Source organism: Crinia signifera, chromosome 3 (genome assembly GCF_055691185.1).
Source record: "Crinia signifera chromosome 3, ASM5569118v1, whole genome shotgun sequence".
Classification (NCBI taxonomy): domain Eukaryota; kingdom Metazoa; phylum Chordata; class Amphibia; order Anura; family Myobatrachidae; genus Crinia; species Crinia signifera.
In genome coordinates this window covers 317,836,931-317,858,536 of record NC_139219.1, presented here as the reverse complement: position 1 = coordinate 317,858,536, position 21,606 = coordinate 317,836,931, and the positions used below count along the sequence as shown (strand labels likewise).

Here is a 21,606-nt window from a genome sequence, read left to right as displayed (position 1 = left end):
TCAGCCACAAATGTGTCAGTTCCTGTCATTGAAGTGCTTGATTTGTTAAACTCTGTATGCTTTTTTTAATATAATGTACTAAATAAATTTTTATTTTCATTATACAGTAGGCTGTATTTTGTGAGTATTGTCTCATAATCACAATCTATTTTACTGGCCTGACTCATGAGGCCTGTTTGCTGCATGGATCACTTTGCAATTGCATTGGGATTTAATAATTAAAATATCAAACCACACATTAGGATTATTGTTTTTCATAATTTGTCCCACATCTTTGTTCTACAAACATCAGTCGAAATTCGTCAATCAAAATAAAATTTGAATTAATTAGAATTAAGCAATCAAATCTCACCTTTGGAAGGTTGGTTTGTTTTAATAATTTGTTCCACATCTCTTATTTTTCCTTTTTTAATCAATTGATTAATAAATAAATGCTTTACCTGCTTTCTACTACATACTCTACCTTTTATTTCCCTGTACTGCCTTCAGGCATCTGATCTAGTTCTTGACTAATAAAAACATTTTATGGGGCACATATTTTATTAAACTGTAATCCTGTCTGCCACCTCTGTGCTATTACATAGATGTGCTACTGTATTTTCTTTTGAAGTGAGTGCCATGTGTTTGTGCTGCTGCTAGGTTCAAATAACATGATTTTAGCTGTTTTTATCAATTTTCAAGATATCCAAAACACTTGAAGGTGATTTTGCCAAAACCAAAAATCAAACCACAAGGGTGTGCACACATTAAAGAAAAAAACTTGTCTTTTCTTATTTCATTTCTAGAAAAGCCCTTTAATAATTTGACCGTCATGAACGCTGCCGTAGCCAATATAATTGTGTGCATACTACTCAGTCGTAGATTTGAATATGATGATCCAACCCTACTGAGGCTCATGAGTTCAGTTAATGAAAATGTCAGACTTCTGGGAAGTCCTACGGTCCGGGTAAGTTATTGTCCTATTGCTGTTTTAAAAAATACCATATATACTCGAGTATAAGCCTACTTTTTCAGAACATTTTTTATGCTGAAAAAGCCCCCCTCGGCTTGTACTCAAGTGAGGGTCCCACTTGAGTCAATAAGTTTTCCCAGTTTTTTTGTTGTAAAATGAGGTGCCTCGGCTTATATTCAGGTCGATTTATACTCGAGTATATAGAGTGTATGTTGTTTCAATTCATTTTTTGTTTCTACTCTCTTGCCACAAATAGTCCCTCCCTTCAAAGCTCATTTATTAAAGTATTTCCACAATCTTTTAAATACCCTTTATATACCAGAATTGTAGTCAAACTGTCAGACTTAACTTGTTTGAGATATACATTATACAGTACTGAATAGTTTAAAATTGGACAGTTATTTCAGGATCTGGTTGAGTAATTGTAAACCTTTTTAAAACCACAACTGAATCACCATTTACATCTCTTATGAGAATATTTTATTATTTTGAAATGTAATTCTTTACCCATGGAGAAGCCTTTGATGATATTATAGTTAACCTGACCAATAGTAAGAGCAGAACCGAGATTTTCATGTACTGTAAGCAATTGTGACTCCGGAGGTGGGGCTGTAGCATTCTCCAAAATTGAAATAGGCAAGCCTCACCAACTGTCCATGACTGTGATGTTCATTTGCATGGCTTCAGATATGTCTTCTATCAATGAGTATGCAGCCAATCAGTTCACAAGGAGATATCCCTGGTATATTCATTTATAGTGAATTGCTAACATACATAATCTAATTAACTGGTTCAGTGGGTTGTAATCGATTTACATGTAGAGGCGGATTTTGGTACTAACTTTGTTCTAAGGCCGAAAATGAAGGGGAATTTACTGCTGCACTTCTAGATTCAATAAAGAGTGTATATCCTAATACATGGGATATTTTTTCTTATACTGTATCAGTAATTGTATTATAAGATTCACAATTTTATGTATGTGATACAAGCATATCAGTAACTCTGGTGCAGTTGCCTCCCGGAGAGTATAACCACATTGGGAAAATAAACAGAAAGGAAAGGACTCTCTCTTTTTGTGGGGCACTCTAGAGTGTCCCACAAAAAGAGAGAATCCTTTTTTTTCTGTTTATTTTCCCAATTTGTTCTAAGGCCACCAAGGCACCTGCCTAGGGCTCAACAGGTCCCAAGGGGTTTCATAAATGTTTCATGACCAACCAAAACCTTCCCAGAGCATTGCAGTACTACAGCATGATGTCATGACATCACATGGACCTGCCCAAACTCCCAAAGTTCCTTTGATGTTCTTTGAAAATGTTTGGTCACACAAATTTGTTTCATCCACTGTATGTGGGCAATCAGTTTACTTTGAATTTTACACCGCTATTAAGTCTACTTCCAAAAGACCTAGAACCTAATTCAGATTTGTACGCAATGCCGATATTCACGCAGTTGAACATTTGTCACTAGGTAAATGTGCCAAGGTACTCTATTGATGCCACCTGGAATAAGCACTAAAAATATAGTGCAATGGAATGTTTGAGGGAGATAGGCCCCAAACTACCACCACACTATCCTTATTTAATAATAGATGTGACCTTGTTTGCTAACTACAGTACAGGTATGTTGTTTTATTTTTAATTTAGTAGGAGGCAAGTGGTGACATGTCAGTATGATTTAATTCAGTGGTTCCCAAAATTTCTTGAATCACAGCACATTGTATAATTACCAACCACTAGCACAAGTTTTTCCTATCACTTTGACCATAAATAATTTGATTTGGTCCTTGAACACCATTCGGAGGCACCACTGCAAGAGCCTTGCAGAAACCCAGTGTGCCTAGGCATGTAGTTAGGTAACTACTGGTTTAGTTGATACCTGTTAGAGGCTCATAAACCCATTGTCCCCTTGTTAATAATAATATATATGGTAACATTGTAACTGTGAAATCAAATCAAATCAAAAGGAGATACGCCCAGGTGATAAATAGAATATAATAAAATATCATTATTATTCATATAATAGATTATACAATATGCTGTTCACTTATATAACAAAGGCATAGAGGCTTATTTATCAACTTATATTTTTGGGACACCTTCATATATGTCTAAAAACAATGCCCCCGACCAAACTACTGTATATGGACACCCAATACCCTTACAGTGCACTACAGCCAGGTCAACCTTAATGGAAAGAATGGGTTCTATATTCATACATTACTTTGAGTGATTGTGCAATAAATGCCCCATGAACCAAGTGGTAACTCCCACCTAGCACCATTGGAATCAAACCCATGACACCATCCTAACATAAACCCATACTTCCAAACAAACTGATGGTCCAGTCCTCAAGATGAGATGAGGTCTATGATACTTGGTTCAATAAGTAGTTGAGTTTCCCTAAAAACAAACTACTTGAGGAATCAACACGACCTCTACAAGTATTAAATGGTACATCAAGAAAACAAATGGGTAACACTAAAAAACAAAAATAACCCACCACAAACAGGATCTGAGTCCTGAGCAACCGCCAAGGTGAACAGTGGGTCCATTACTCTTGGTCATAGGCAAATGGGGTATTGGCCAGCCTAAGTCCATTCTGACTTCCTGCATTGACAGCCAATGGCAGCCACCCTCTGGCTATATAGAATATCTACTGTTCAATGTCATTACAAAAAGTCTGAGGTGATCTCTTCCTGGAGACTCCTGGTGAACCTTGGCCTTCTGCTGTCACTCAGCTTAGCCTGCCTTCAGTTGCCATCCTCTGGGATCCTCATCTGTAACTCTGTGGACTCCTGACCTTCCTCGTCTGTCACTAACTTCTGGCTAGCTCCGTTTGTCTGCAGTGTCTTTGTCTAATCACTCACCTCTTCTTTGGCTCCTCATCACCATCAATAAACACAATCTTTCAGTTCTTTAATTCTGGACCCAATTACCAATATCGGCTCATCCAGAGTCATGTTATTCCTGCAATACACATGAATTCATCCAATCCATCACCTGTGACAATCTGTAACAGGAATGTAAAATTGAAAAACTATAATATTAAGGAAAAGCCTGTTGCACAGGTTACCCAGGGCTGCTGCAAGATATTTTGGCATACTATTCAAAACTTCAGCTAACTGCTCCCACCACCAACACACACACCCACACACACACACCAATACCGACTTTCCAGGACCTCAGGTGACAGTGTGGAAATGTTGCCTTACAAGTTTAACACTTACCGTTTGCATTAAGTTCAACAAAGATGGAGTGGGAAATGAGAAGGGTGCAGGGCTGGCCCCGGAGAAGTGTTCAGCACACAGTAAATAGCCACACACTGTAGGTGCGTGCAAGGTAGGGGAGAGCCCTGGAGGCAAACTCTGACGGACATTCCCCCTAGTCCCCACCGCCAACTTCCCGTTCCGATATCGAAGGGAATGATAACACAGTAGTTTAAAGCTTCAATGTTGATTTTAGATTTTTTTTTAAACTACTTTCATCTTTTAAAGTTGTACAACAGTTTTCCAAAGCTGATGGACTGGCTGCCGGGTGTCCACAGAACAATGTTTGAAAACTCCAGAAGAATTCTGAGCTTTATAAGAGAAACGTTTACGAAACAGAAGGAAGAATTTGATGTGAACGACCAGAGGAATCTGATTGATGTGTTCTTGGCTAAGCAGCTGGAGGTAACAATTACATCCTTGCATTTAGCATTAATATAAGTGTACAGTATGTAAATGGTAGGGCCTCCATTCAAGTCCCCAAATTTATGTTTTCAGTGGCGTAGCTATATATGTGGCAGACCCTGCAGCGGCTTGGGGGAGCGGCGCCAGCGGGGTCTCTGGTGGGCACTGCTGGCTGAGACCGACAGGTGACCCAGGCAGCAGTGAGCACTGAGCTGGTCCCCCTGTACATCTCTAATGAGCGGGGACCCAATGTAGTGCATATTGAATGAGCGGGTCCCTGCCCCGTGCATATGTAATGAGTGGGTCCGGCTCATTACATATAAACGGGATGGGGACCTGCTCATTAAACATGCACTGCACTGAGTCCCCGCACGGAGCGGGACCAGCTCATCGCTCACTGCTGCCTGGGTCACCTGTCAGCTCAGCCAGCACCCCCCTAGTCTATCGCCTCGTCCCTTCTTGGTGGGGGGTGGTGGTGGTGGGGTACCGGCATTTTGTTTTGGCAGGGGGAGATACATTTCTAGCTACACCACTGTATGTTTACTAACTATTATCTATAGAAGATCTATCTCTAAAACATCACAAGTCTCTGTCATGTTTAAATATTGTCTATATCACAAAGCTGACATACCAGGCAAACTTCATGTATGACTATATTAACGTGATTGCTAGATCAGGCCAAGGTACAATAATGATATTTACAAACAATAATTTTAAAGGAGATTGTGACAGTGACACCTACAGTTTGTACTGAGAGAGACTTTTCTGTCGGTATATGGACTGATCATAGACTGACTCATGATAGACAGTCATATGGTCGACCACTAATAGTCGACAGTCAAAAGGTTGACAGGGTCAAAAGGTATGAAGATAGACATGGTGAAAAAATGTCGACATGGAAAGGTAGACACATTTTTTTACAAAATTATCAGCTGACATGTGCTGACAGGCGGTATTTCATGCCCTGCCATCCACTAGGGCATGAAGGGAGAATAAAATAGTGTGCCGAGCGCAGCATAGCGAACCATGCGAGGGGACACGATACACTTAGACAGTGTCCATGTCGACCTATGTCAACTTAGACACCCTAAAAACATTAAAAACTCATGTCGAAATTTTTCCATGTCGACCTTTTGTCTGTCTACCTTTTGACCATGTCAACCTTTTACCTGTCTACCTTTTTACCTGTCAACTTTTCACCTGTCGACCTTTTACCTGTCGACATTGTAACTGTCGGTACTTGTGTAGTATCACGGCTCCCATCGCATGCCAAATGTTGTGGCATGAGATGGCATGCGATGTGATGCGATGCTTCCCGTTTTTTGATGCATTTTTTAAAAAATCGCATGCGATCGCATCGCATGCAATTTTGATTACAAATGCATTTAAATTAGTAGGAAACATGTGAAAAGCACCCCAAATGTCATTTTTCACACTGTACCACCCCCACTATCAACGCCAACCCGAAGCGCAGCGAGCGCAGCGAGCCCGCGAGGGGCGGCGGTACGCTTCCTACGACCTTTTCATACCCCCACTATCCACGTCGGAGTTGAGAATAGAAAGTGTGGCGAGCGCAGCAAGCCACCGAGCCCGAAGCGTGATGAGTGGACGCGGACACCTGTGAAGCACACGAGGGGACGCGGATACCTGGGAAGGTATCCGCGTCCTCTCGCAGGGTTCGCCACGCTTCGGGCTCGGTGGCTCGCCGTGCTCGCCACACTTTCTATTCTCAACTCCACACCGACGTGGATAGTGGGGGTATGAAAAGGTCGTAGGACACGTACCACCGCCGCTCACCACGCTTCGGGTTGGCGTTGATAGTGGGGGTGGTACAGTGTGAAAAATGGCATTTGGGGTGCTTTTCACATGTTTCCTACTAATTTAAATGCATTTCGATGCATTTGTGATCAAAATCGCATGCGATGCGATCCGATGCAATTTTTTACTATACGATGCCCATCGTGGGAGCCGTGATACTACACAAGTACCTAACTGTCCCCCATTAGTGGTCGACCATATGACTGTCTATCATGAGTCAGTGTATGTTTTTTACGATAACCTTTCTGTCCAACTCTTGGATCTGGATGCTAATCAGACAGACAAGCAGCTTTTGCTGATTATATACTGTGCATATATACAGCATGCCTATATTCTGTATGTAATTGCAACTGTATCTGCCGGAAAAAAATGTTCTGATATACTGTAGTATTACCCAGCCAAAAAGTGTAACATTATTTGTTATGCAAATACAGTCGCATACAATATGTGTCTAGTCTATACTTTGTTTCTAATTGTGAACATACATTATCTGTATCTGAACATTTTTTTTCCAGCAAATATAGTGACAATTACATACAGACTGTAGACATGCTTTATATCATGTTAATCAGCAAAAGCCGCTTGTGCATCTGATTCGCATCCCAATGCGAATCAGATCCTTTAACAGAGAAATAAATGGAAACATTAAATGTACACTACAGTGTATGAACTATTTTGACAAATCAAAGTATATTTTGCATTTAGAAACTTAAAAATAATATTCAAAAATGTTTATTTATTAGAAATGTGCTCTAATTTTGTAATTGTAAGTTAATTTAAACATTGACGATTATAGCTCACCCAAACAATCCAGCTCTAATTATTTCTAACACTATAGAACTGTTTTGTGTCTGACTTTCAAACTCTGGGGTAGGTGTATGAAGCAGTGATAAGGGAGGAGAAGTGATAAATTGCCTGGTACTTTATCACCAGCCAATCAGCTCCTGACTGTTCCTTAGTAAACCCAGCCTGTAACTTAACAGTCAGGAGCTGATTGGCCGGTGATAAAGAACCAGGCACTTTATCACTTCTCCTCCCTTATCACTGCTTCATACATCTACCCCTATGCTCCCTACACGTTAGAACCAACTTTTTACTGGCTGCACATAGCTTTTTATATCTCTCTCCCCGTGTTCCATTACTATTGGTATGTGATGGTGCACAAGTGGCTGCCTCCATTGCCACAAACAGGGGAAGGGGTGGGTACTAATTACCCAGGCTCGGGCCTTATGGAGGGGTTAATATCCACCAAACCCCTCCTTCCCCCACCGCTGTGGTGAGCCAGGGAGGCTGTTGCCGATTACAAGCAGTCTATTCTGCCTGTGCTGGGGGAGGGAGGTGTAGGAAGGGAGGAATACAACTGATCCTGTCACCTCCAGATTTGCCACTGGCTGAGGAGAATGATAGTGCCCCCCAAAAATATTATTTTGAACAACAATTTGCATAAATGGGCATGGTCAGGCCTCTTGCAATTAGATCATGGCCCCCAAAAATTACCTGGGCCTGCCACAGCTCTCTACATTGGTGGTATTTTAATGTTAAATACGTTGCACCATAGCCACTTGTTGCATAAATGTCATTGTGTGAGTGTTATTTATATGTATATTTCTGTGTAATGACATTCATTCATATTGCACAGGGGAAGCCAGAATCCACTCTGTATTACCACAATGACAACCTGGCTGTAGTGGTCAGCAATCTGTTTGGGGCTGGGATGGAGACCACCTCCACCACACTGAGATGGGCCCTCCTGCTCATGATGAAATACCCAGACATCCAAAGTAAGGAATATATATAATATACTAGTAAGCCCACCCAAAGCAATAGCTTCGAAAGCTAGACTGCTACCATCTGTGTTTATACATGTGTGAGAAAGAGATGTAGTTACACTCTCTGACAGCAGAGACCCAGGGAATCTATTTACTTAGCTTTCAATGCAGTTGTGCACCCACAATTACATATATCTAGCTTTAATGGGGTACTACATACCTCCCCGCTAAGAAAAAAAACATGCATGTCCTCACGCATTAGGTATTTTTGTACTGTAGCACAGTTACATATTCAATAAAAAAAAATGTACTGAACTTTTTACATGCAAGTATCAGTATTACAAATAAGAACTCCTTGTGTACTCCTTTCTGATCTTCTTGGAACAAAATCAATTTTGATACATCAAAAATATCCATTTTTGGAATGGAAACAGATTCTGTTTTCAGGAATTTTCATTCTTGATGCAACTGCACATAAAACCATTTAGAGGGTCATAAAGGAGCTTCCATCAGAACTGCTATTCATAACTTCAGTAGGTCCTCTACTGTAGAATAGCTCTAATGAGGTGGCTCTTGAAGAATTTGCTATCTGAATACATGAATTGGCATGTTCCGATAAACTGGTCTACCTTGTTGTTTGCATCTCGGCTAACTGTTAATCCAACACTTTGCTCTGTAATGTGACACAGAGTACTGCGTTTCTTAGGCTATGTTATATAGCTTAATCTATGAATTTGAGGTACTGTATAGTAGATCTCTGGTAAGGTCATTGCTGATTAGAACCCTCTCTGGAGTAACTTCTATGAGTTTGATAATGACATGGTTGGCCACCATCTGCTTCATATTGCTGCATTGAACTGGGATACCACAAAGGTATAGTAACATTAGCTGCATGTACACCCTTCACTGCACAATATTGAATTAAATGACTCTCCATTCTGTACAATAATACACACAAAAACGAGAGGTAGTGCCGGTCGCACTGGAGGGTGTACTCGATTTATTCACACGGGACCCCTATTCCTAAGTATTTGCTGTAGTGATTATATATTCTTATTCACTCAGTATTCTTCAGGAGGGTGTGCTACCATTGGACACGGAATATAGACAATTTGAAAAAAGAGAGAAAGAGCGTCACTAGGTGGTGCACAGAAAAGAGTTCAATTTTAAATAATACACAAATCAGAAATGCATTCAAGGGGGAAGGGGGACACAGGCACTGCGGATGTACTGGTCCACTAGACCAGTACATCCGCAGTGCCTGTGTCCCCCTTCCCCCCTTGAATGCATTTCTGATTTGTGTATTATTTAAAATTGAGCGTTAACCGCGGGCGCCAGTCGACACTGGTTCCGCACAGTTAGAACAGCGGCGTGTATGGCGCCAACCACCGCTGATTCCTAACTCTAGGGCAGACGGTGTGTCGGAGGTGCTGCATCCTCACACCCCGACACTCTCCAGCTAACCAGCAACTAAACGCAGCCCACGGTCACCCTCTGAGCGGCTTGGTGATTCAGTGTCGGAAACACTATCCGTACACTGCACCTGACCGGCTCGAGGGATTGAAACCATTCACAACAGGCACTGATCCTCTGCGTGACAAATCTGCAAGTAATGTGTCCCGTCCTCTGTTGCCAAAACATATACTAAAGAAATGTGTCCGCCCTACACTGCAGCCACTATATGAACCCATATGTTTTTCTCTGCCGCATGTCGTTTTACAAATAAGCATGCTCACAAGTGGGGGAGATCTCTCCTTGTATGACATACACAGACGATTTACTGAGCTTGCAGAGGCAGTTATTCAATAATAGGTTACAGTGGATACACATTGTGTTACAATTAACGCTCCTCAGATTAAAATTTAAACAAATTAGTGGGAAAGCCAGTACAGGGGGAACTCACTGTGTGAGGATAGAATATCCTTTTTAATTTCCCCGTTTTGTGACATTTCATGTATTTTTTTTATGTCAATATTTCACAAAAACCTTTTAAATAATAATTAAATAAAAGTTACATTTTACGTCTAAACTCTTTTCTGTGCACCACCTAGTGACACTCTTTCTCTCTTTTTTTCAAATTGTACAATAATACCCCTTGCACACCAGAAAATGCAGGAACCCACCCCGGAATATGGTCCAGGGATCATGCCGGGCCATTCCCAATTTGGACCCTTTCACACTACAAAAGTCCCTGCCTTTTCTGGTGTGGGAAGGCGGTGTGAAGGAGGTGGAGAGGCGGCGGAATGGAGGTGGAGGCAGGAAGGAAGTCGAGAGTACTCACCCCAGTTGCTGGTCCTCGGTGCAGGCCAGGGATCCACACAGGTGGCAGGTGTGGATGACAGGTCAGACGGCGGGTGCAAACGACGCAGCTCTGCGGCTGCAGTGAGGGCACTGGAGAGCTGCGTCATCTATATACGCCATCTGTCCTGTCATCTGCGCCCGCCGCCTGTGTGGATCCCCGCCTGACAGCATGCACTGAGGACCGGCATACCATATAAGTACCCATACCCCTTACCCGTTGAACTCGGGAACAACCCTGCTCCATAGCTGGGAAACCAGGAATTTAGGCTGGTTTGAAAGGGGTATATGGAAGCACTTCCTAGGGTTATTCTTCTTGATGACTGTATAATGTACGAAAACCATCTTTGGTGTCATTACGGTTAATGAATCCAGAACCGTGATCCACGTTGAACAATATGACTGTGATGAAAACTTTGTATGTGCTTTCTTTGGAATCTGTATCTGTTGAAATGGGCATGAAATCCCTACATTTCGATACTGTCCTTTCTGTACCTTCAAGGCTAGACCTATACCCCCCCCCCTCCCTATTTTGACTGACCTTGTGGGTTTGAGTCTATCCTTGGGACACTAGTATTTAAAGGGGTTTTCCCAGTTGCATTGTGATTCCACGTGGCCTCTACAAAAACACCTTTGAAAAATAATCTGTGTAGGTCAAAGCAATCCAGGGGCCATGCAAACTTTCTTGATGTGGTTTTCAGCTATCATGCGACGGTCAACAATTGTCCATTTGCCATTCCTTCTGAAACTCCTTATTCATTTTGGCCATTTCCAGGTTGAGTTCCTTGATTTTTGTTTTTTTAGAGCAGTTTTCCCAATCTCAGTAGTCTGGGGACCCCTAACACACCATATGTTAAAGGTCTCCTGTCAATCACATTGCAATTCATCATATATTTTTATTAATTACAGAAAAAGTGCAAAATGAAATAGAAAGAGTGTTAGGATCCGCTCCGCCACAGACAGAGCACAGGAAGCAAATGCCGTACACCGACGCCGTCATCCATGAGGTTCAGCGGTTTGGTGACATTGCACCCAATAATGTTCCACATGCAACAACTCAGGATGTCACATTCAAGGGCTATTTCCTTCCAAAGGTCAGTCTCATATTTGTTAAAGCATATTGTAAGGTTGCAGGTGGGATATACTGTATGTTGGATGTCCACATCAGTATTCATAAAAACAGATGATTGTTGACACAAATCCTATGGAACATAAACACAAACACATTTCACACTTTTAATATTGTAAAATGTGTTTTGTGAAAATATCCTGACTAAGATGAACACTATATAACTAAAACTCTATGCAGAGGGATTGGTGCAGCAAAAGGTTCTCCTCAACTTTCTTCACAAACAGTGAAGTTTCTAAGTAGACAGCCAATCAAGTACATTCTATAGGTGTCAGCTCACTGGTTGCTATGGGAATCTTCTCCACACCCATTTTTTTTCAGGAAGCCCCCCACACCCCCAGAAAATTAGGCACCCCTCCCGCATTCTGCCCATCTCATTAGGAATGCAGAGATAAATACAGGAAATCTGCGCTCCCAGTGGAGGAGTTCGATTCTATGCGAATCACATCATTTAACCCCACCCCTATGCAAATTCATGCCAATCACAAGGGTTTTGTGCGCAAGGGGCTGGGGCCTAATGTTTAGCCCGGTCCGGCCTCTGTCACCACCCACCTGCTTCTCCTCTCCGGCCATCTCCCAGATAAGAAAGCATTGAAGTAGGCAAGTATAAACTGTGCACAGAGCCGATGAAAGGGTTTTTCCAGCCTGTGAGAGACGTGCAGGATTTATATATTCATAATGAGATTCAGTTATTAATCATGTTTATTTGTTATATAATGGACACTTTGTAAATGACCGTTTTTTCCCCCAGGGGACTACTGTGATGCCAATACTGACCTCTGCTCTGCATGATGTCGCCTACTTTGAAAAACCAGACGAGTTTTACCCAGAACATTTTCTCACCCCAGAAGGACATTTCAAGAAGATTGAGGCCTTCATACCATTCTCAATGGGTAACAAGAGTTCTGATCAAATTATATTTCCATTAATAGACAGGAACACCTGTAAATATTACTATATATTAAATAATTCAAAAGTCATATTGGCGCTTCTTGGACCCACCCACCCCGGGCGCCCAACGCAGCCCAGCATAATCCTTGCCCAGTTTTTGTTTTCTTAACTCACCTGCCCCGGCAGCTCACCAGGAGTTTGCATGGAATAAATCACATGCAATTTATCTCATGTAAAATATGGCACGTCAAGTGCCAAATCGTAAGTGAGCCTCCCAAGGAGCTGCCGGGGGAGATCAAGGGAAATTGGGTGGGGTCAGTGTATGGGGGCCTTAAAGTTTGATTTAGAGACCGTGGAATGTAATGATTGACTGACCTTAATCTCCATTGCCCTTTTTAATAGATTACCTTTACAATAATAATGGCTATAATAGCTCTACATTCAAAGAATGGCAAATATAGTAGGTCTGCTGATATTAGTCTGATTCTACAGTACATACTTTATTATGTGATTATACATCCTGTATTTATAGTATATTTATTTTCCCTACAAAAGGCATTTTTAGAGGCTAATAGAAGTTTAACACCTTTGGTGGTATGCCCGGAAATTCTCCGGGATGAGTTGCGCTGCTGTGGGTGGCAACCCCGGAAAATTTATAGGCATACCGCTGAATGGTAGGTGTACACCAGTGGTGCATTCATTGGTGCACCACCCTTATGGCCACTCCTCCCCACCACCACCAATCGCACCAGGCTCTCCCCACCACCACCGATCGCTGAGCGCACAAAGGGCCTTCATTACCAGGAGAGGCCCAGGGGAGCAGTTGAAGGGACCAGTGGCAGTCCCTGAATTGCAAGTAGAAATGGAGTGACTTTGTGAATGGGTGCGCTTATATGAACACCGTTTAGCAGCTAGATATACAGTTCTTAAGGTGCCATCCAATAACACCTAACAACAGCAACAGTACAAAAGAAAAAGGAACTGTTCTCCAGCGCTCAGGTGGTTCCCATCAAATAAATCACCATTAAAGTGATTAAATGAATGTCTTAAAGTTATATCACCATAAAATCCTTTCCATAGGCGATAGGTTAATACATCCAAATGAATACTCCTCCTCCACAAGCGGTGCCATAGAATAAAAAGAAAAAAAACAGATAGTGCAGACTGATAAACACTTATCTATTTTAATCAAGGTGTACACTTACAATTATGGGGGAGTATAAAAACACATGGAAATCCACAACCCAGGGCAATGCAGGAAACAGGGCAGTCTCAGCGGCAGGGCAATCCAGTCTAGATCTGGTCAGAGTCCTTCCTGCTGAATGTCCGAAATTCCACAAAGGTCCCAGGTCCAGATTTAAACAAATGGCAATGGTTAAGAAGCGCTAAACGCGTTTTGGATCAGATTGATCCTTCGTCAGGACGCTACTGACGAAGGATCAATCTGATCCGAAACGCGTTTAGTCCATGTGTATTAGGATATGTATTGTATAACAATATGCAATTATATGAAACATAGTGGGTGCTATTATTACATAATATTAGAGACTGACAGGAACAGAGATGCCTTGACATGGCTGGTGACTTAATAATTTATTGGTAAACTGAGATTTATTTATATTACCATGTACTATTAAGGGAGGTATTGAATCTGGGATTCCCACTGTCGGAACATCCCGACCGTTGGAATCAAGGCCCGTTTTCACTCTGCTCAACAGATACTCGACAGGCGGAATTCAATGTTAGAAGATTATATAAATCAGGCGCAACCAAAAGAGAAAATCCAGAGGAAAAAATTATAAAAAATACATAAATACTGTATGTAAACAAAAATAATCTTTGTTTTTTGCAATGCTCTAAAGATTATTATTAATATGCTGCTCCCAGAAAAAGCTGGACAGATTATTAAAACAATTAATTGAGAGAGCTGCCTGTGTTGATATAGAAGTTTTTTTAATTAAATATATTTTCATAAGAATAATGATAATACATGCACAGTAAAATAATAATATTCACGAGGTAATAATCACAAAGGTATTATATTCAATCTTAATTAATTTCTTCCACACTAGATATAAGTACTAGGGTTAGTTAAAAATAACAACACGTTACAGATGGTGTAATGGTTAACATTACTGCCTCACAGCGCTGAGGTCATGGGTTCCATTCCCACCATGGCCATAAATATGAGGAGATATTAGGGGGGAAATTTACCAATATGAAAAACCTAGTTTTTCGTATTGGTATTTCCCCTACGGCTGCATACGGCTGTTTCAGTCGTATGCAAAGTCGTGTTCCGGAGGGGAAATTACAAAGCAGTCATATACGACTGCTTTGTAACCCTCCGATGGTGTAACCATTCGTATTAGCTGGCCATATATACGGCTGCTAATACGAATTCGTACAGGCAGTCTGCACGGATCAGTCAGATCCATGCAGGCTGCAGTGTGTAAAAAAAAATAGAAAAATAAATAAATTTAAAAAACAATCGGCGTGGGGTCCCCCCTACAGCCATAACCAGCACCAGGCTGACAGAGCCGGGGCCGGTAATTAAAAATCAGGGAACCCGACAAATAGGGGTTCCCCGATTTTTAACAACCAGGCTCCAGGTCCGGGGCTGGTTCCCAAAATACGGGGGACAAAATGACTAGGGGTCCCCCGTATTTCAAGAACCAGCCCCAGGCACAACCAGTCGGATTCAGTATTGAATCCCGGCGGTCGGGATCCCGGCGTTCAGAATCCCGACGCCGGAATCCCGACCGCCGAAATGCCGACAAGGGGGGGACGTGGATCGCCCCCCCTTGCGGGCTCGCTGCGCTCGCCACGCAGCGGGCCCGGTGCCTCGCTACGCTCGGCACACTAATTTATTCTCCCTCCAGGGGTGTCGTGGACACCCCAGGAGGGAGAATGTGTCGGCATTTCGGCGGTCGGGATTCCGGCGTCGGGATTCTGAACGCCGGGATCCCGACCGCCGGGATTTTAACTGCATCCCCAACCAGCCAGCAGGGTAATGCCACAGCCGGGGGGAGACTTTTTATACAAGTCCCCCCGGCCAAAGCATTAACCCTACCGACCAGTCATCCTGGCCAGGGGCCCTGGGGGAGTGGGGACCCCCCCAATAAAGGGGTCCCCCCCTTCAGGACTTACCTGACCAGGCTGAAGCCTGGTGCTGTCCTCGATGCCCCTGGGCGGTGGGCATCGAGCTGATAAATGGTGTAAAAAAAAGATTAAACTATTGTATTGCATTCGATACTGTCTCATGGCAGTATCTGGAAAAAGTCCTGCAACACAGGGGATTTGGGATTAACTTTAGAGAGGTAGTGAAGATATTTTACACCACCCCAGTTACATCGCTTATGATAAATGGCCAAAAAAGTAGAAACATAGAAATGTCTAGAGGAACAAGACAGGGCTGTCCCCTATCACCCCTCCTTTTTAATTTAATATTAGATCCAATGCTACGTATAATACAAAACTGGACCCCACTTAAAGGTATCCAAGTGGGAGCCCAGACCGTTAAAATAACAGCCTTTGCAGACGATCTCCTGCTTTATATGGCAAATCCGGAGGAATCTCTGAAACCTCTCATGAAAAAGCTAAAAGAGATTGGTACTCAATCTGGGTTTGGGGTAAATTTCGAGAAATCAACTGCAATGACCCTAGACACCAAATGCATTAAACCCAAGTGGGCACAAGACGTAAACCTAAAATGGGCAAAAGAAGGATTTAGATATCTAGGGGTGTATCTCCCCAAAGACATAACGCGCCTACATGACTTAAACATAAACAACGCTATAAACCAATTAAAAAAAGAGATCAGAGGCTGGAAACATCTAAAATTGTCATATACAGGGAGATTAAATTTATTAAGAATGATATCATTACCTAGACTGCTGTACCCTCTCCAAAATCTGCCTCTTCTGCTAACACAGAAAAACACAGCTGAAGTAAACAAACTGTTCCGTGACTTCATTTGGAAAGATAAGAAGGCAAGAATTAGCCTAATTAAGATGCAACAGAAACGTAACAATGGAGGTTTTAACTTCCCAAACGTGACGTGGTACAACCAAGCAGCTGTGCTGAGGCATTTGAGGGATTGGATACAGCAGTCAGAAATTTACACAAATACATCTTTAGAACAAGAGTTTACAGGGGATATTAATCTTGTTAATTTCTTACACTTAGAAAAATCAAAAATAGATCCGGAGATAATGAGTAACCCACTATTAATGTCCTTGAGAATAGTAATAAAAAAAAAAAAAAAAACTATTGTCTAATACTGGGGCACTATGAGTCCCAGCAAGCCTCCCCCGCAAGCTGGGACTTGGAGAACCACAAGTCCCAGCCTGCGGGGCATTAAAGGGCCCGCTGGGTCTTGTAGTGCCACAGTATTAAAAATAGTACAATAAAACACACTGACACATACTTAAAATAAAACTTTAATACATACAGTACAAAGCCCACACATACTAATACTTACCTATCTTTTTTCCGTAGGTAGCCCTGGTCCTGTGTCGTCTTCTGGTCCTGTGTCGTCTTCTGGTCCATGTCGACGTCGCTGTCCATGTCGGCGATGGCGTCCCCGTCCGGATCCGACGAAATTCATGGAGTAAGCTGTGGAAGGAAACCATACTCACCTGTCCCAGGGCGACGTAGTCCAGGTAAGGGTCTTGGCAAAAAAACAAACCGAAACCAGCCGGACAGCAGGAGCCGCACGGTGTTTGTGTACATCGTGCGGCTCCGCCTCCCGAATGCCGCTATTGGCCGCCTTGCGGCCTAGCGGCCAATCAGGAGCCGCTAGGCCGCAAGGCGGCCAATAACGACATTCGGGAGGCGGAGCCGCACAATGTACACAAACACCGTGCGGCTCTCTGCTGTCCGGCTGGTTTCGGGTGTTGTTTTTTTTTTTTGCCAAGACCCTTACCTGGACTACGTCGCGCTGGGACAGGTGAGTATGGTTTTCTTCCACAGCTTCCTCCATGGATTTCGTCGGATCCGGACGGGGACGCCATCGCCGACATGGACAGCGACGTCGACATGGACCAGAAGACGACACAGGACCAGAAGACGACACAAGACCAGGGCTACCTACAGAAAGAAGATAGGTAAGTATTAGTATGTGTGGGCTTTGTATGTATTAAAGTTTTATTTTAAGTGTGTGTCAGTGTGTTTTATTGTACTATTTTTAATACTGTGGCACTACAAGACCCAGCGGGCCCTTTAATGCCCCGCAGGCTGGGACTTGTGGTTCTCCAAGTCCCAGCTTGCGGGGGAGGCTTGCTGGGACTCATAGTGCCCCAGTATTAGACAATAGTTTAATCTTTTTTTTACACCATTTATCAGCTCGATTCCCACCGCCCAGGGGCATCGAGGACAGCACCAGGCTTCAGCCTGGTCAGGTAAGTCCTGGAGGGGGGGGACCCCTTTATTGGGGGGTCCCCACTCCCCCAGGGCCCCTGGCCAGGCTGACTGGTCAGTAGGGTTAATGCTTTGGCCGGGGGGACTTGTATAAAAAGTCTCCCCCCGGCTGTGGCATTACCCTGCTGGCTGGTTTGGCCTGGGGCTGGTTCTTGAAATACGGGTTCCCCTAGTCATTTTGTCCCCCGTATTTTGGGAACCAGCCCCGGACCTGGAGCCTGGGGCTGGTTGTTAAAAATCGGGGAACCCCTATTTGTCGGGTTCCCTGATTTTTAATTACCGGCTCCAGGCTCTGTCAGCCTGGTGCTGGTTACAGCTGTGGGGGGGACCCCACGCCGTTTTTTTTTTCTATTTTTTTATACTAAAGCCTGCACGGATCTGACTGATCCCTGCAGGCTTAAAGCAAATACGACAGGGAAAGCAAGGTGTATTTTCCTGTCGTATTTGCGTGGGTGTTTTACACCACTTAGCAGCCGTATTATCAGTACGGCTGCTTAGTACATCAGGAACCACCATTCTTTTGAATGGTGATTTCTGTCGTATTCTATCGATGGTGTAGACATTCGTATTTGTAAATACAAATACGAATGTTCCATCTTTAGGAATACGAATTGTTATATTTTTGGGATTGTAAATCCCGAAAATACAAATTCGTAAAAAAAAGGTGTATTTCTCCCTACGAATACACCTTTTTTCTACGAATCCATTTTGGTAAATGTCCCCCTAGATGTATATTCTACCCTTACTTGCGTGGGTTTCCTCTAGGTACTCAGTTTCCTCCCACAATCCAAAAATATACTAGTAGGTCAACTGGCTTCCAACAAAATTAAACTTAGAATGTCTGTGTGTGCGTGTACATTTGTGGTAGGGAATATTGTACGACCCCCATAGAGGGAGAATAGAATAGGTGGCGAGCGTAGCGAACCAGCAAGTGGCTTGCCACGCTGTCTGAGTCTGGCCAGTTGGGATCCCGACTGTCGGAACCCTGTACCACACCCATTGCACATGCTTTATCAACATCCCCATTAAGGAGCTCCCCCATTCCACAACTGACTACCATCTTTGCTGTATGGACCATACGGGGTAAAAGCAAGGGAACTAACCTTTGTGTGGTGCCAAATAACCATCAATAAATTTGATGAACTATTCTCTCAAATATACAGCCAATTTAATTTCAATGCCGGCAGGGTGACTGAACTTTTTGCATAACTTATAACTGGATATATGTTGTTATTATTTTTAACAAACACTAATACCTATATCTAGTGTGGCAGAAGTGAATTAAGATTGAATATAATACCTTTGTGATTATTATGTTACTGTGTATGTATTGTCATTATCATTATCTTTATTCTTATAGATCGTTTTTCATTAAATATATTTTCATATCAACACAGTGCGCTCTCTCAATTAATTGTTTGAATTCAATGTTCAATGGATTGTCTAGAAATGGTCGTGAACTTGACATTCTTCAGCCGTTTCCGACAAAACAGATCTGACTTGTTTTAAAGTCACATCTGTTTTGTTGAAATTCAAAAAAGTTTTCAATGTCTACACTTTATGTAATGAGTACTGAACATATAGGGTGTGGCATGACTACCCAACAGGGGCGATCCTGGCGGTCAATATCCCAACGTCGGAATCCTGACAGAGCTCTGATAGGGGGGCGAGAGCAAAGAAGTTCTGTAAGGGCCAGATTATGCTCTCTAAGCTCGCCACAGGTTTTATTCTTCCTCTATGGGGGTCGTGGACCCCCACAAAGGAGAATAGTTCCTGTCAGTTGGGATCCCCCCTGTTGGACCACCGGCAGTTGGGATTCCGATGTTGGGATACTGACAGTCGGGATCCCCCCTGCCGGGCAGTCTTCCAGCACCTGAACATATAAAGAACTTAATTAGTAGTGTTTACATCTAACCTATTTCCTTAAGATATTTTTTCTATAAGTATCCCTAACCCCTTTATAGAGTATGTTTTAAATTATTAATATGCATGATATGGCCTTTTTCTCTTTGTTAAACAGTATATCACATTCACTTGTGTGAGAAGGCCTATGTAAGGACCACATTAAGTACCCATAGCGGTGCCATTAGATTAAATTATTTAGATTGACTGATAAGTCACATTCAGTAGCAGTTCATTTGTGCAGATAAATAAATGTAGTATTAATGGTAGTATAAATATTAATTAATGGAATTTAAAATTATAAGATTAAAAACACATTGCCAACACTATTTTTTTTCTTTGGAAATTGTTGGTTAAGTTTCTGTTGGTCAAACATGAGAAGTAATTATTCAACTGTATAGGTCATTGGTACAACCTCATCTAGAGTACTGTGTTCAGTTCTGGAGGCCATATCTCCAGAAGGGTATAAATACATTAGAGACTGTATGCAGAATGGCAACTAAAATGGTGCATGGCCTACATCCCAAAACTTACCAGGGAAGACTAAAAAATCTTAATATGTATAGTTTAGAGCAGAGAAGGGAAAGGGGTAACATGATAGAAACTTTCAAATATATCAAGGGTTTTAACAAGGTACAAGTGGGAGACATTCTTCACAGGAAGAGGAGCAACAGAACACGGGGACATGCACTGAAACTAGATTGAGGAAGATTCAGGGGAAATTTGACGAAGGATTGCTTCACAGAATGAGTAGTGGATAAGTGGAATAGCCTCCCACCAGAGGTGGTAGAGGCAAATACAGTAGAGCAATTCAAACATGCTTGGGAGGATAGGCATATTGATATCCTTACATAGAAATAAGGATCAGATATGGTTTGTGGTAACATGTTTAAAAAAGAAGCAGACTATAGTAGATGGGCCAAGTGGTTATCTGCCGTCAAATTCTATGTTCCTCACAGTATGTTTCTATGACACAAAGTAGTAGAAAATAGGAAAACTGCATTCTAAATGTAATAGGAAAACAACCTCTAGTATTTACACTGCATTTCCTATTTTTGTTTGTCCCAGGTAAAAGAAGCTGTGCTGGAGAAAACCTGGCCAATATGGAGCTGTTCCTGTTTTTCACGTCGCTGCTGCAGAACTTCACCTTCCAGGCCCCTCCCGGAGCACTGCTGGACCTCACCCCTGCAGTGGGTTCTACTAATGCCCCCAAACCTCATGAGATCTGTGCTATACCTCGTAACTAGAACTTTTTTTCAGACATATCCATTAAAAATTACTGTACAGTGGATGTCAAGAGTTCAAGTCCGAGTTCCATTTTGCCAGCAGAGATGTCCAGTGTTGGTTGTTATCATAGCATTTGTCTATAATTAACTGATACAAATATTTTAATTTATAAACATTAGTAGTCATAAATGGTAAAAAATAAACGACAGGTTATTTGAGTCGATAAAACCTTGGAATTTAGTGTGTATGCAGAGGTTATCCCAGTGGCTAGGAAGTGTCTTATCTGAAAGTACATGAATACGTGTGTCCTAGATAAAGTAAACCTTTGTGAGAGGTCGGTAACGGAAAACATTGTGCCCCCTGGGTCAAAGATCTTATTTGAAGTGTCCAGGCCCTTTTATTTCCAAGTGAGGAAGTGGGAATTAAGTAGTGATGGGGGAAATAGGGGTTTCCCTCTTTCCCCCCAGGTCCTCTCTATTTATACGGTGTCCTGAATCGGTGCCGCTGGAGGAATCTGTGAAGTGATCGAGAT

The 21,606-nt window shown here is 42.4% G+C and overlaps 1 protein-coding gene across 2 annotated transcripts in view; it reads left to right on the top strand.

The window, feature by feature from the left end:
* The window catches only part of LOC146064826 (cytochrome P450 2C5-like), a 41,824-nt gene extending 20,686 nt beyond the window's left edge, over window positions 1-21,138 (top strand). For both annotated transcript variants that reach the window (XM_083178730.1, XM_083178729.1), the window contains 6 exons: window positions 786-946; window positions 4,446-4,622; window positions 8,080-8,221; window positions 11,417-11,601; window positions 12,388-12,529; window positions 20,916-21,138. In XM_083178730.1, the coding sequence (XP_083034856.1) occupies window positions 786-946; window positions 4,446-4,622; window positions 8,080-8,221; window positions 11,417-11,601; window positions 12,388-12,529; window positions 20,916-21,094 (986 nt within the window). In that variant the 3' untranslated portion in view covers window positions 21,095-21,138. The remainder of the gene's footprint in view (window positions 1-785; window positions 947-4,445; window positions 4,623-8,079; window positions 8,222-11,416; window positions 11,602-12,387; window positions 12,530-20,915) is intronic.
* The last annotated feature ends 468 nt before the right edge of the window (window positions 21,139-21,606 follow it).